This window comes from Coregonus lavaretus, assembly GCF_964263955.1.
Source record: "Coregonus lavaretus genome assembly, contig: HAP1_SCAFFOLD_7019, whole genome shotgun sequence".
In the NCBI taxonomy this organism is placed as follows: Eukaryota; Metazoa; Chordata; class Actinopteri; order Salmoniformes; family Salmonidae; genus Coregonus; species Coregonus lavaretus.
In genome coordinates this window covers 17,501-29,291 of record NW_028160417.1, presented here as the reverse complement: position 1 = coordinate 29,291, position 11,791 = coordinate 17,501, and the positions used below count along the sequence as shown (strand labels likewise).

Here is an 11,791-nt window from a genome sequence, read left to right as displayed (position 1 = left end):
ATATGGGACAGTGTCTGCCACCATGTAAGGTAACAACTCACTGGCCTAATCAATATGCACTTCTCTCTTCTATATCTTACAAGCCTGTAGGGTGGCAGGTAGCCTAGCGGTTAAGGGCGTCGGGCCAGTAACCGAAAGGTCACTGGTTCAAATCCCCTAGCCAGCAAGGCAGTTAACCCCCAACAACAACGGCTCCTTGGGCACCATGGATGTCAATCAAAGCAGCCCCCCGCAACACTCTGATTCAGTTGGGTTAAATGCAGAGGACACATCTTAGTTGAATGCTTTCAGTTGTGCCACTGACTAGGTATCCCCTAGTGCCAGTAAAGAACACTAGCCTTTCTCTCCTCTTAAATCATATATCTACTATTTGAATAACAGCACAAGTAACCATCAACTTTTCCTTTCAACATCCTATTTGTTGAATAGTGTTACTTATTCAAAGATATAGTTCACTTTGGCATGGCAAAATACACATCACTGATGAACTGAAATGGTCCACCCACGCAGACAGTGTGGTGAAGAAGGCGCAACAGAGCCTCTACAACCTCAGGAGGCTGAAGAAATTTGGCTTGGCACCTAAAACCCTCACAAACCTTTACAGATGCACAATTGAGAGCATCCTGTAGGGCTGTATCACCGCCTGGTACGGCAACTGCACCGCCCACAACCGCAGGGCTCTCCAGAGGGTGGTGCGGTCTGCCGAACGCATTACCGGGGGCAAACTACCTGCCCTCCAGGACACCCAATGTCACAGGAAGGCCAAAAAGATCATCAAGGACATCAACCACCCGAGCCATTGCCTGTTCACCCCACTATCATCCAGAAGGCGAGGTCAGTACAGGTGCATCAAAGCTGGGACCGAGAGACTGAAAAACAGCTTCTATCTCAAGGCCATCAGACTGTTAAATAGCCATCATTAGCACATTAGTGGCTGCTGCTGCCTATAGAAATCACTGGCCACTTTAAGAAATGGAACACTAGTCACTTTAATAATGTTTTACATATTTTGCATTACTCATCTCATACAGTGAGGGAAAAAAGTATTTGATCCCCTGCTGATTTTGTACGTTTGCCCACTGACAAAGAAATTATCAGTCTATAATTTTAATGGTAGGTTTATTTGAACAGTGAGAGACAGAATAACAACAAAAAAATCCAGAAAAACGCATGTCAAAACTGTTATAAATTGATTTGCATTTTAATGAGGGAAATAAGTATTTGACCCCCTCTCAATCAGAAAGATATCTAGTTCCCAGGTGTCTTTTATACAGGTAACGAGCTGAGATTAGGAGCACACTCTTAAAGGGAGTGCTCCTAATCTCAGCATGTTACCTGTATAAAAGACACCTGTCCACAGAAGCAATCAATCAATCAGATTCCAAACTCTCCACCCTGGCCAAGACCAAAGAGCTCTCCAAGGATGTCAGGGACAAGATTGTAGACCTACACAAGGCTGGAATGGGCTACAAGACCATCGCCAAGCAGCTTGGTGAGAAGGTGACAACAGTCGCAAATGGAAGAAACACAAAATAACTGTCAATCTCCCTCGGCCTGGGGCTCCATGCAAGATCTCACCTCGTGGAGTTGCAATGATCATGAGAACGGTGAGGAATCAGCCCAGAACTACATGGGAGGATCTTGTCAATGATCTCAAGGCAGCTGGGACCATAGTCACCAAGAGAACAATTGGTAACACACTACGCCGTGAAGGACTGAAATCCTGCAGCGCCCGCAAGGTCCCCCTGCTCAAGAAAGCACATATACAGGGCCGTCTGAAGTTTGCCAATGAACATCTGAATGATTCAGAGGAGAACTGGGTGAAAGTGTTGTGGTCAGATGAGACCAAAATCGAGCTCTTTGGCATCAACTCAATTCGCCGTGTTTGGAGGAGGAGGAATACTGCCTATGACCCCAAGAACGCCATCCCCACCGTCAAACATGGAGGTGGAAACATTATGCTTTGGGGGTGTTTTTCTGCTAAGGGGACAGGACAACTTCACCGCATCAAAAGGGACGATGGACAGGGCCATGTACCGTCAAATCTTGGGTGAGAACCTCCTTCCCTCAGCCAGGGCATTGAAAATGGGTCGTGGATGGGTATTCCAGCATGACAATGACCCAAAACACACGGCCAAGGCAACAAAGGAGTGGCTCAAGAAGAAGCACATTAGGGACCTGGAGTGGCCTAGCCAGTCTCCAGACCTTAATCCCATAGAAAATATGTGGAGGGAGCTGAAGGTTCGAGTTGCCAAACGTCAGCCTCGAAACCTTAATGACTTATAGAAGGTCTGCAAAGAGGAGTGGAACAAAATACCTCCTGAGATGTGTGCAAACCTGGTAGCCAACTACAAGAAACGTCTGACCTCTGTGATTGCCAACAAGGGTTTTGCCACCAAGTACTAAGTCATGTTTTGCAGAGGGGTCAAATACTTATTTTCCTAATTAAAATGCAAATCAATTTAAAAAAAATTTGACATGGGTTTTTCTGGATTTTTTTGTTGTTATTCTGTCTCTCACAGTTCAAATAAACCTACCATTAAAATTATAGACTGATCATGTCTTTGTCAGTGGGCAAACGTACAAAATCAGCAGGGGATCAAATACTTTTTCCCCTCACTGTATGTATATACTGTATTCTATAATATTCTACTGTATCTTAGTCCATGCCGCTCTATCATTGCTCGTCCATATATGTATATATTCTTAAGTCCATTCCTTACTTAGATTGGTGTGTATTGGGTATATGTTGTGAAATTGTTAGATATTACTTGTGAGATATTACTGCACTGTCGGAGGTAGAAGCACAAGCATTTCGCTACACCAGCAATAACATCTGCTAAACACGTGTATGTGACAAATACAATTTGATTTGATTTGATATAATGAATATGAATTGAAGATACTGTATGTAATGACTCTCTTTCTAAAAAGAAAAACTGACCAATGAAATTGCTGTTGCAACGTTGTAGTATTATTGCTTATTTTGTAGAAAGCCATTCTGTGGAGATGGGATACCTTCTGCCTTTGGCTCAGTGCCACAATCAATGCTCTCTCTCTGACACACTGCTGCTGCTGCCCAGGCCATACAACAATGGCTGCCATAGCTCTCCTTCTCCCCCCTCTCTTCCTGCTACACATCATTCTAGGATACATCACTTCCTGTCAGCCATTTTGTGCAATTTTGTCACATTTCAACCTCCTTTAGCTGAATGCATTTATGTTTATCTCATTAGCCTACGAAGCCTACTCTTGGGCCCTATTCCCTAAATAGTGCACTACTTTTGACCAGATCCTTATGGGCCCTGGTCACTGGTCAAAACTAGTGCACTTAATATAGAATAGGGTGCCAAATGAAATGTCCTTTATCATTTACTAACTTAATAAAATCCAGTTTGAAATGTGTTGAGTAAACGGGAATTGCTGAACATTAGCGGGCTTAATGTATATTGGGGAAATGACTAATTGAAACATTAAGGGTAGAGACCCGTCCCACAGGAGCCCAGTTTGAGAGCACAAACTTACAGAGGGATATACAGTTGCAGCATTTATGTTTTTTCGTTGGTGAATTCCCTCGCCATGATTCCCATTATAAAGGCATTATACAGACAATGTCAACCTATTGTCAATTTATGCAATACTATTGTTAATGAGATTATAATTTGTAATCATTAAAGGTGTTACATTAATGACAATATTTTGGCTTTATTGGAAAGCACCACCTGCTTTCTCACATTCCAGAAACCATAAATCTCAACCCAGAGCAATACATTCAAATCAATACAGGAAATAAAAAAAGAGCATCATCATTTCCAAAATATGTACAGTACATCGATGACAGACATATAGTTAGATAAAACTCTTAAAAGGAGACATCAACTTGAGAATCTTGACAAGGGGGTCATGTGATTTGTTGACCTGGAGTTGTTTTGTTCTAGTTTTAGTTTTCCATTGAAGAGGAAGGAGGCGTTAAGTTTGATGTATTTTTTTTTTTTTTGCTGGGGGCGGAAGGAGGGAGGAGGGGGGCGTTTGTCCCTCTCTCTCGCTCTAGTACGGAGTGAAGCGACTGCAACCTCCTCTGTATAGGCTAGCCTGCAACATCAAAGATGAAAAAAGCTCCAATCAGTATTCAGTGTAGGAAGCTTGGTTTATATGCCGCGTTCACGTGGTAGTCGGAACTCTGAAATTTCTGACTTGCTAACTGGTTGAACGTGGCATGTGTATAACTACAACCTGTTAGTAAGTCGGAAATTTACGAGTTTCCTAGTTCCAACTAGCACGTAGACGCCACAATATAATATTATATTGGCTTCTTCTTTTTCCCCCACAAAACGTTCTTCCCTTTTTTATTTTGTTGCAATGGTTGGAGTGTTCTTGGAAATTTAGAGGAGATGTGTGCTAGAGACTTAGAAATGAATGTGTTTGTGTGCGTACAGTATGAATGTGTCGTTATGTTTGTGAGAAAGGAATGGAAGGAGTTGAGAAGTGATTTGCCATAAGATTCAAACTAAGCAGTGACTCCAATCTTCAATTGGAACTACAAACTCTAAATAGGTCATTGAATCAGATATACAGTAGCTAATTCTCTTTCATGTCCAGATCACGATTTATACCCAGCACGCACCACTCTCTCTGCCCGCAACTCTCTGCCGCCCTACCCCTTTCTCTGCCCCACTACCCCTCTCTCTGCCCCCACCCCTCTGTCCCCCCCTACCCTGTCCCCCCCTACCCCCCTCTCTGCCCTCCCTACCCCTTTCTCTGCCCCACTACCCCTCTCTCTGCCCCCACCCCTCTCTCTGCCCCCTACCTCTCTGTCCCCCCCACCCCTCTCTCTGCCCCTACCCCTCTGTCCCTCCCTACCCCTCTCTCTGCCCACTACCCCTCTGTCCCCCCCCACCCCTCTCTCTGCCCACTACCCCTCTGCCCTCCCTACCCCTCTCTCTGCCCACTACCCCTCTGTCCCCCTCTACCCCTCTCTCTGTCCCCCCTACCCCTCTCTCTGCCCCCCCTACCCCTCTCTCTGTCCCCCCTACCCCTCTGTCTGTCCCCCCCTACCCCCCTTTCTGCCCTCCCTACCCCTCTGTCCCCCCCCACCCCTCTCTCTGCCCCCCTACCCCTATGTCTGTCCCCCTCTACCCCTCTCTCTGCCCCCCCTACCCCTCTCTCTGTCCCCCCTACCCCTCTCTCTGTCCCCCCTACCCCTCTCTCTGTCCCCCCTACCCCTCTCTCTGTCCCCCCTACCCCTCTGTCTGTCCCCCCCACCCCTCTCTCTGCCCCCCTACCCCTCTGTCTGTCCCCCCTACCCCTCTCTCTGTCCCCTCTCTCTGTCTCCCCTACCCCTCTCTCTGTCCCCCCCACCCCTCTCTCCGTCTCCCCTACCCCTCTGTCTGTCCCCCCCACCCATCTCTGCCCCCCCTACCCCTCTCTCTGTCCCCCCTACCCCTCTCTCTGTCCCCCCTACCCCTCTGTCTGTCCCCCCTACCCCTCTGTCTGTCTCCCCCACCAATCTCTGTCCCCCCTACCCCTCTCTCTGTCCCCCCTACCCCTCTGCCCCCCCTACCCATCTCTGTCCCCCCTACCCCTCTCTCTGTCCCCCCTACCCCTCTCTCTGTCCCCCCTACCCCTCTCTCCGTCCCCCCTACCCCTCTCTCTGTCCCCCCTACCCCTCTCTCTGTCCCCCCTACCCCTCTCTCTGTCCCCCCTACCCCTCTCTCTGTCCCCCCTACCCCTCTCTCTGTCCCCCCTACCCCTCTCTCTGTCCCCCCTACCCCTCTGTCCCCCCCCCACCCATCTCTGTCCCCCCTACCCCTCTCTCTGTCCCCCCTACCCCTCTCTCTGTCCCCCCTACCCCTCTCTCTGCCCTCATTTAGCCATCTTGTGCATTTAGTCAGTTCTTGTTCTGCCTTAGGGCTCGATTCAAGGGATTAAAGGCAATGTTCCCATGTTTGCGGAGACTGCATTTATGGTAAACACTGAACATCTCAGCTCAATAGAAAATTACCTTTACATTTTAATTGCTCTATAGCGCTGAATTTCAACGATCCGCAGTGAATTGAGCCCTTAGTGTTTGGCCCAGATTGATACTTTACCTCACCCACTTCTATTCCTATTCAGCCCCTCAATCTTTCTCCAAACATACTGTCGTTTTTACTGTAGTAGTGTATGGATAACATTTGTATTTTTTTGAGTTTGCCGTGTTTAGGAGTGATGGTGGTAGAAACCTGCAATGTACGTGTAGCTAAGAAAAAGGGAGGACAATTTCGAAGGAAAAAAAGGAGAGAATGAATAAGGGAATAAAAAACACAGTTTTAATTAAGTAAATGAAGAAGAAAGAATGGTTGTATAATTAATGAAGGCTTTTAGCTAGCAGCTGCACGGGGGGGGGGGCATCGCTAGGTCAGGAGAAGGAAGGGGGGTGCGATTTCCGGCATCACGCGCGTGTCTGCACACAACACCCTGCACATCTGTCTAAGTCAAGACCTCTCTACGAATCAGCTTCTCCGACAGAGCTAAGGGGAGCTGGGTGCCATGTGTATCATTTGGCTGTCTCTATTTTTCGTCTTTATGTTTTTCTTTCATGTTTTTTGTTATTTCTTTAATATCTCACGGCACGCCACAGCGCGAGCTTGATGGTCGTTAATCTTTGGAAGAAGTCCCTACCCACACCTGCGAAAGAAAACTAGTTGTTCTTTCTTATTAAAATTTTTATTTTGGGTCTCTCGTTATTTTATTTTTTTTCATCTTTGATGTTAGCTGCAAAAGCTAGCTAAAAACAAACATTAACCAATCAACTATTTCCTCCTGTGGAAATTTAGGAGACCCCTCTGATAGTGGAGGGTGTACAGGTCTCATTTGGATTTCAAGCGAAGAGCTTCAGGCCAATGAAATTGAAAATGGAGTCAGAGAATAAGGCAACAACATCCCTGGTTCATTTACTGAAGTGGCAACAGCTGATAAATCTCACGTAGAACATCTCACATAGAAAATATCCCATAGAAAATCACACAGTGAGAGAGTCAGCTGCTTCTTTTAAATCAAAGCATTTCAACTCTCCTCCCAAGTGTCCATTCTACTTCCATTTATATGCATCCGTACATCATAAATATATCACATTTGTCATGCTTCGTGTTTATCTCATGTATCTTCAACACTCTCTATAGTGCTTGGACTAGTAGTCTGCATCCTATTCTCTATATAGTGCACTACTTTTGACCAAGTCCCTATAGGGAATAGGGGGGCCATGTGGGATGCAGTGTTAAGCGTGAACACGTTTTAGTAAGCAGTGGTCATTGTCGCAGAAGAGGACAGAGGACTCACCATGGTGCCCACACCGTACGTGGCCGCAGGACCAATCGTGTGGTGATACGGGTCCGCTGTGGCGTAGACTCTCCCGTAACTGTATGGGAGAGAGACCACACCGTAGTCTCACAACATGTCTTAGGTTACATACGTCAAGTGTGTCCAGGATTCATTTTAATCAATTACATAATGTTTATTGTGTTAGACAAAACTGGATATTCATTCACATTCAATATGCTAATTAATTAATTGTTTATTCTAATGGACCTAACCCCAAACAGGAAGCATCTGCACACGAGGTTTGATTAAATTGAGGCCCTTAAGAGTTTTGATAACAGATAAGTAGTGTTGAGCCGGTTCAAAAAATGAGCATGACACTAACGCTCTGGGGTCCGGAGACTAGATTTCTCCGTCACGTTACAGACAGCCCTATGGGAGAGAAATGCAATCGATTTCTCGCTATAAATGTACATCGTAAAGGTGAGAGTGTGTGATTGCAATGATTTGTTTTTACCCGTTTCAATTCATGAGAAAATGTAGCGAGTGCTTTATCTTCTGGTATGGAGGGATGGAGGAATGGGAGGAGGACGGATAAATGTTAAACCAGTCAGACAGACAGAGGGAGGAGAGAAGGAGAGAGGGATGAGAAAGAAAGAGGGATTCAGGAAGATGAAAAGGGTGGGAGGGAGAGAAATGAGACTGTAAGGTTCTGTATTTATTTTCTTTGTCAACCTTGTGTTCTTGAACGTAGCCCTGTTTCTTTGTGTTCTTGAACGTAGCCCTGTTTCTTTGTGTTCTTGAACGTAGCCCTGTTTCTTTGTGTTCTTGCTTGAACGTAGCCCTGTCTTTCATTTTTGTTCATTGATTTCACCTGTGTTAGTTACTCACCTGGTCTCATCAGCTCCTTATTTAGTTCAGTTCTTTCTGTTTGTGCCTTGTGAGGTATTGTTCGTTTTGACTCTACTAAGCCTTTTCCTAGCCCATTTGTGAGAACCAGTTATAGCCTTCAGTCCTAGTTTTTGATTCTCCTGCCTGTTTGCCTACCTGTGTATGACCATTGCCTGTCTGTGACCACGATTCCTGCCTTTTGCAAAGGTGAAATAAACACCTGCCACGCTCTGCTCGTGAATCTACACCTTTTTCTCCCTGAGTATTCATTACAGAAAACGAACAATACCTCACAAGGCACAAACATAATGAACTGAACTAAATAAGGAGCTGATGAGACCAGGTGAGGTCTGTTCTAGGGGCATCCCTGCCCTCTTCCTGCTCTTTCTGTCCTCCTCTCTTCTCCTCTCTGGCTCCTCCCTTCATTCCTCCTGTATCTCTCTCTGTCCTCCTCTCCTCTCTGGCTCCTCCCTTAATTCCTCCTGTATCTCTCTCTGTCCTCCTCTCCTCTCTGGATCCTCCCTTCATTCCTCCTGTATCTCTCTCTGTCCTCCTCTCTTCTCCCCTCTGGCTCCTCCCTTCATTCCTCCTGTATCTCTCTCTGTCCTCCTCTCCTCTCTGGCTCCTCCCTTAATTCCTCCTATATCTCTCTCTGTCCTCCTCTCCTCTCTGGATCCTCCCTTCATTCCTCCTGTATCTCTCTCTGTCCTCCTCTCTTCTCCCCTCTGGCTCCTCCCTTCATTCCTCCTGTATCTCTCTCTGTCCTCCTCTCCTCCTCTCCTCTCTGGCTCCTCCCTTCATCCTCCTGTATCTCTCTCTGTCCTCCTCTCTTTTCCTCTCTGGCTCCTCCCTTCATTCCTCCTGTATCTCTCTCTGTCCTCCTCTCCTCTCTGGCTCCTCCCTTCATTCCTCCTGTATCTCTCTCTGTCCTCCTCTCTTCTCCTCTCTGGCTCCTCCCTTCATTCCTCCTGTATCTCTCTCTGCCCTACTCTCCTCTCTGGCTCCTCCCTTCATTCCTCCTGTATCTCTCTCTGTCCTCCTCTCCTCTCTGTCTCCTCCCTTCATTCCTTCTGTATCTCTCTTTCTCTGTCTCTGAAGGCTTATTCCCTGTCTATTCACTAGCACTAGCTCGGAACTAATCCCACCATCCCTCCCTCCATCCGTCCTTTCATCCCCCTCTCTCTCTGAGACGGGACCAGGCGGGCCGCGTCGACCGCTTTATTTATTCCTCTCCTCCACATCCCTCTCTCTGCTTCCTCGTTTGTTTGCCATCTTCCAAAAGCAAAGGATGCCAGCGGAGGTCTGGAGGGCACAGATAAGGCCCTGTATGGGTTAGGGCTAGGGTTGGGCTATCAGAGAGCAGGGTAGGAAAATGAAATGTTGGAGCATGACATCATCGGAAAAAAGTGCAGAGAAGAGACGAAGGAAAGGAGGGATGGAGGAGAGGAAGAAGGAGAGGGAGGAGATGTGAATAGATGGATGGAAGAAGGAGGAGTGAAAATGTATGATGAGGAATCTACAGTACCAGTCAAAAGTGTGGACACACCTACTCATTCAAGGGTTTTTCTTTATTTAAAAAAAACTATTTTCTACATTGTAGAATAATAGTGAAGACATCAAACTATGAAATAACACACATGGAATCATGTAGTAACCAAAAATGTGTTAAACAAATCAAAATATATTTTATATTTGAGATTCTTCAAATAGCCACCCTTTGCCTTGATGACAGCTTTGCACACTCTTGGCATTCTCCCAACCAGCTTCATGAGGTAGTCAACTGGAATGCATTTCAATTAACAGGTGTGCCTTCTTAACAGTTAATTTGTGGAATGTCTTTCCTTTTTAATGCGTTTGAGCCAATCAGTTGTGTTGTGACAAGGTAGGGGGGTATACAGAAGATGGCCCTATTTGGTAAAAGACAAAGTCCATATTATGGCAAGAACAGCTCAAATAAGCAAAGAGAAACGACAGTCCATCATTACTTTAAGACATGAAGGTCAGTCAATACGGAACATTTCAAGAACTTTGAACGTTTCTTCAAGTGCAGTCGCAAAAACCATCAAGAGATATGATGAAACTGGCTCTCATGAGGACCACCACAGGAAAGGAAGAGCCAGAATACATCTGCTGCAGAGGATAAGTTCATTAGAGTTACCAGCCTCAGAAATTGCAGCCCAAATAAATCCAGACACATCTCAACATCAACTGTTCAGAGGAGACTGTGTGAATCAGACTTTCATGGTCGAATTGCTGCAAAGAAACCACTACTAAAGGACACCAATAATAATAAGAGACTTGCTTGGGCCAAGAAACACGAGCAATGGACATTTGACCGGTGGAAATGTGTCCTTTGGTCTGGAGTCCAAATGGGAGATTTTTGGTAGTGTTGGTGAACAGATGATCTCCGCATGTGTAGCGATACGACATCCCATCTGGTTTGGGCTTAGTGGGACTATCATTTGTTTTTCAACAGGACAATGACCCAGAACACCTCCAGGCTGTGTAAGGGCTATTTTACCAAGAAGGAGAGTGATGGAGTGCTGCATCAGATGACCTGGCCTCCACAATCCCCCGACCACAACCCAATTGAGATGGTTTGGGATGAGTCGGACGGCAGAGTGAAGGAATAGCAGCCAACAAGTGCTCAGCATATGTGGGAACTCCTTCAAGACTGTTTGAAAAGCATTCCAGGTGAAGCTGGTTGAGAGAATGCCAAGCGTGTGAAAAGCTGTCATCAAGGCAAAGGGTGGCTATTTGAAGAATCTCAATTATAAAATATATTTATTTGTTTAATGGTTACTACATGATTCATGATGTGTTATTTCATAGTTTTGATGTCTTCACTATTATTATACAACGTAAAAAATAGTAAAAATAAAGAAAAACACTTGAATGAGTAGGTGTGTCCAAACATTTGAATGGTAGTGTACATCCTATTACCAGTAAATAGGTAATGTTACCACTATGCCAGCTGTCATGTTCTTCCTGTTGACATGCACCACTCAAGAACAATGCATCTGATTGTCTGTGGAGTGAGTAAGACTGAAGCAGATAGGACATGGTTGTGTGTCTGTGTGAAAGAGTTCCCCGGGGAAGCAGAGGCAGCAATTCTCACAGTTCCACACTGATCCACTACCTCTAAGCCCTCTTAGACAACAATAAATAACACTCCATCCCTCAGTGAACTGACTGACTCACTTTAAATCACATGAGCTTAAATAGACTGAGGGAGAAGGGAGTGAGACTGAGGGAGAAGGGAGTGAGACTGAGGGAGAAGGGAGTGAGACTGAGGGAGAAGGGAGTGAGACTGAGGGAGAAGGGAGTGAGACTGAGGGAGAAGGGAGTGAGACTGAGGTAGAAGGAAGTGAGACTGAGGGAGAAGAGAAAGAATAGAAAGATGACAGAAACGATACAGACAGCAAAAGAGAGAGAGAGAAAAAGAGAGAAAGAAATGATCGAGCGAGTGAAGGAGAAAAAAAGAGAAGGAGAATAGAATGATAGAATGAAATAACTCCAGCGGAGTGAGAGAGACACAGCCAGCCTTTCACCTGCTCTGCTCTGCTGTTCATAATTCCCCCGGCAGCGGAGCGTAAATCTAACA

The 11,791-nt window shown here is 45.8% G+C and overlaps 1 protein-coding gene across 1 annotated transcript in view; it reads right to left on the bottom strand.

The window, feature by feature from the left end:
• Positions 1 to 4,047: 4,047 nt before the first annotated feature.
• Positions 4,048 to 11,791, bottom strand: part of LOC311121855 (RNA binding protein fox-1 homolog 3-like) — a gene marked incomplete at both ends in the record, with an annotated part of 10,667 nt that continues 2,923 nt past the window's right edge. Inside the window, 2 exons of the mRNA XM_084196293.1 lie at positions 4,048 to 4,092; positions 7,318 to 7,396. Of these exons, the coding sequence (XP_084052419.1) occupies positions 4,048 to 4,092; positions 7,318 to 7,396 (124 nt within the window). The remainder of the gene's footprint in view (positions 4,093 to 7,317; positions 7,397 to 11,791) is intronic.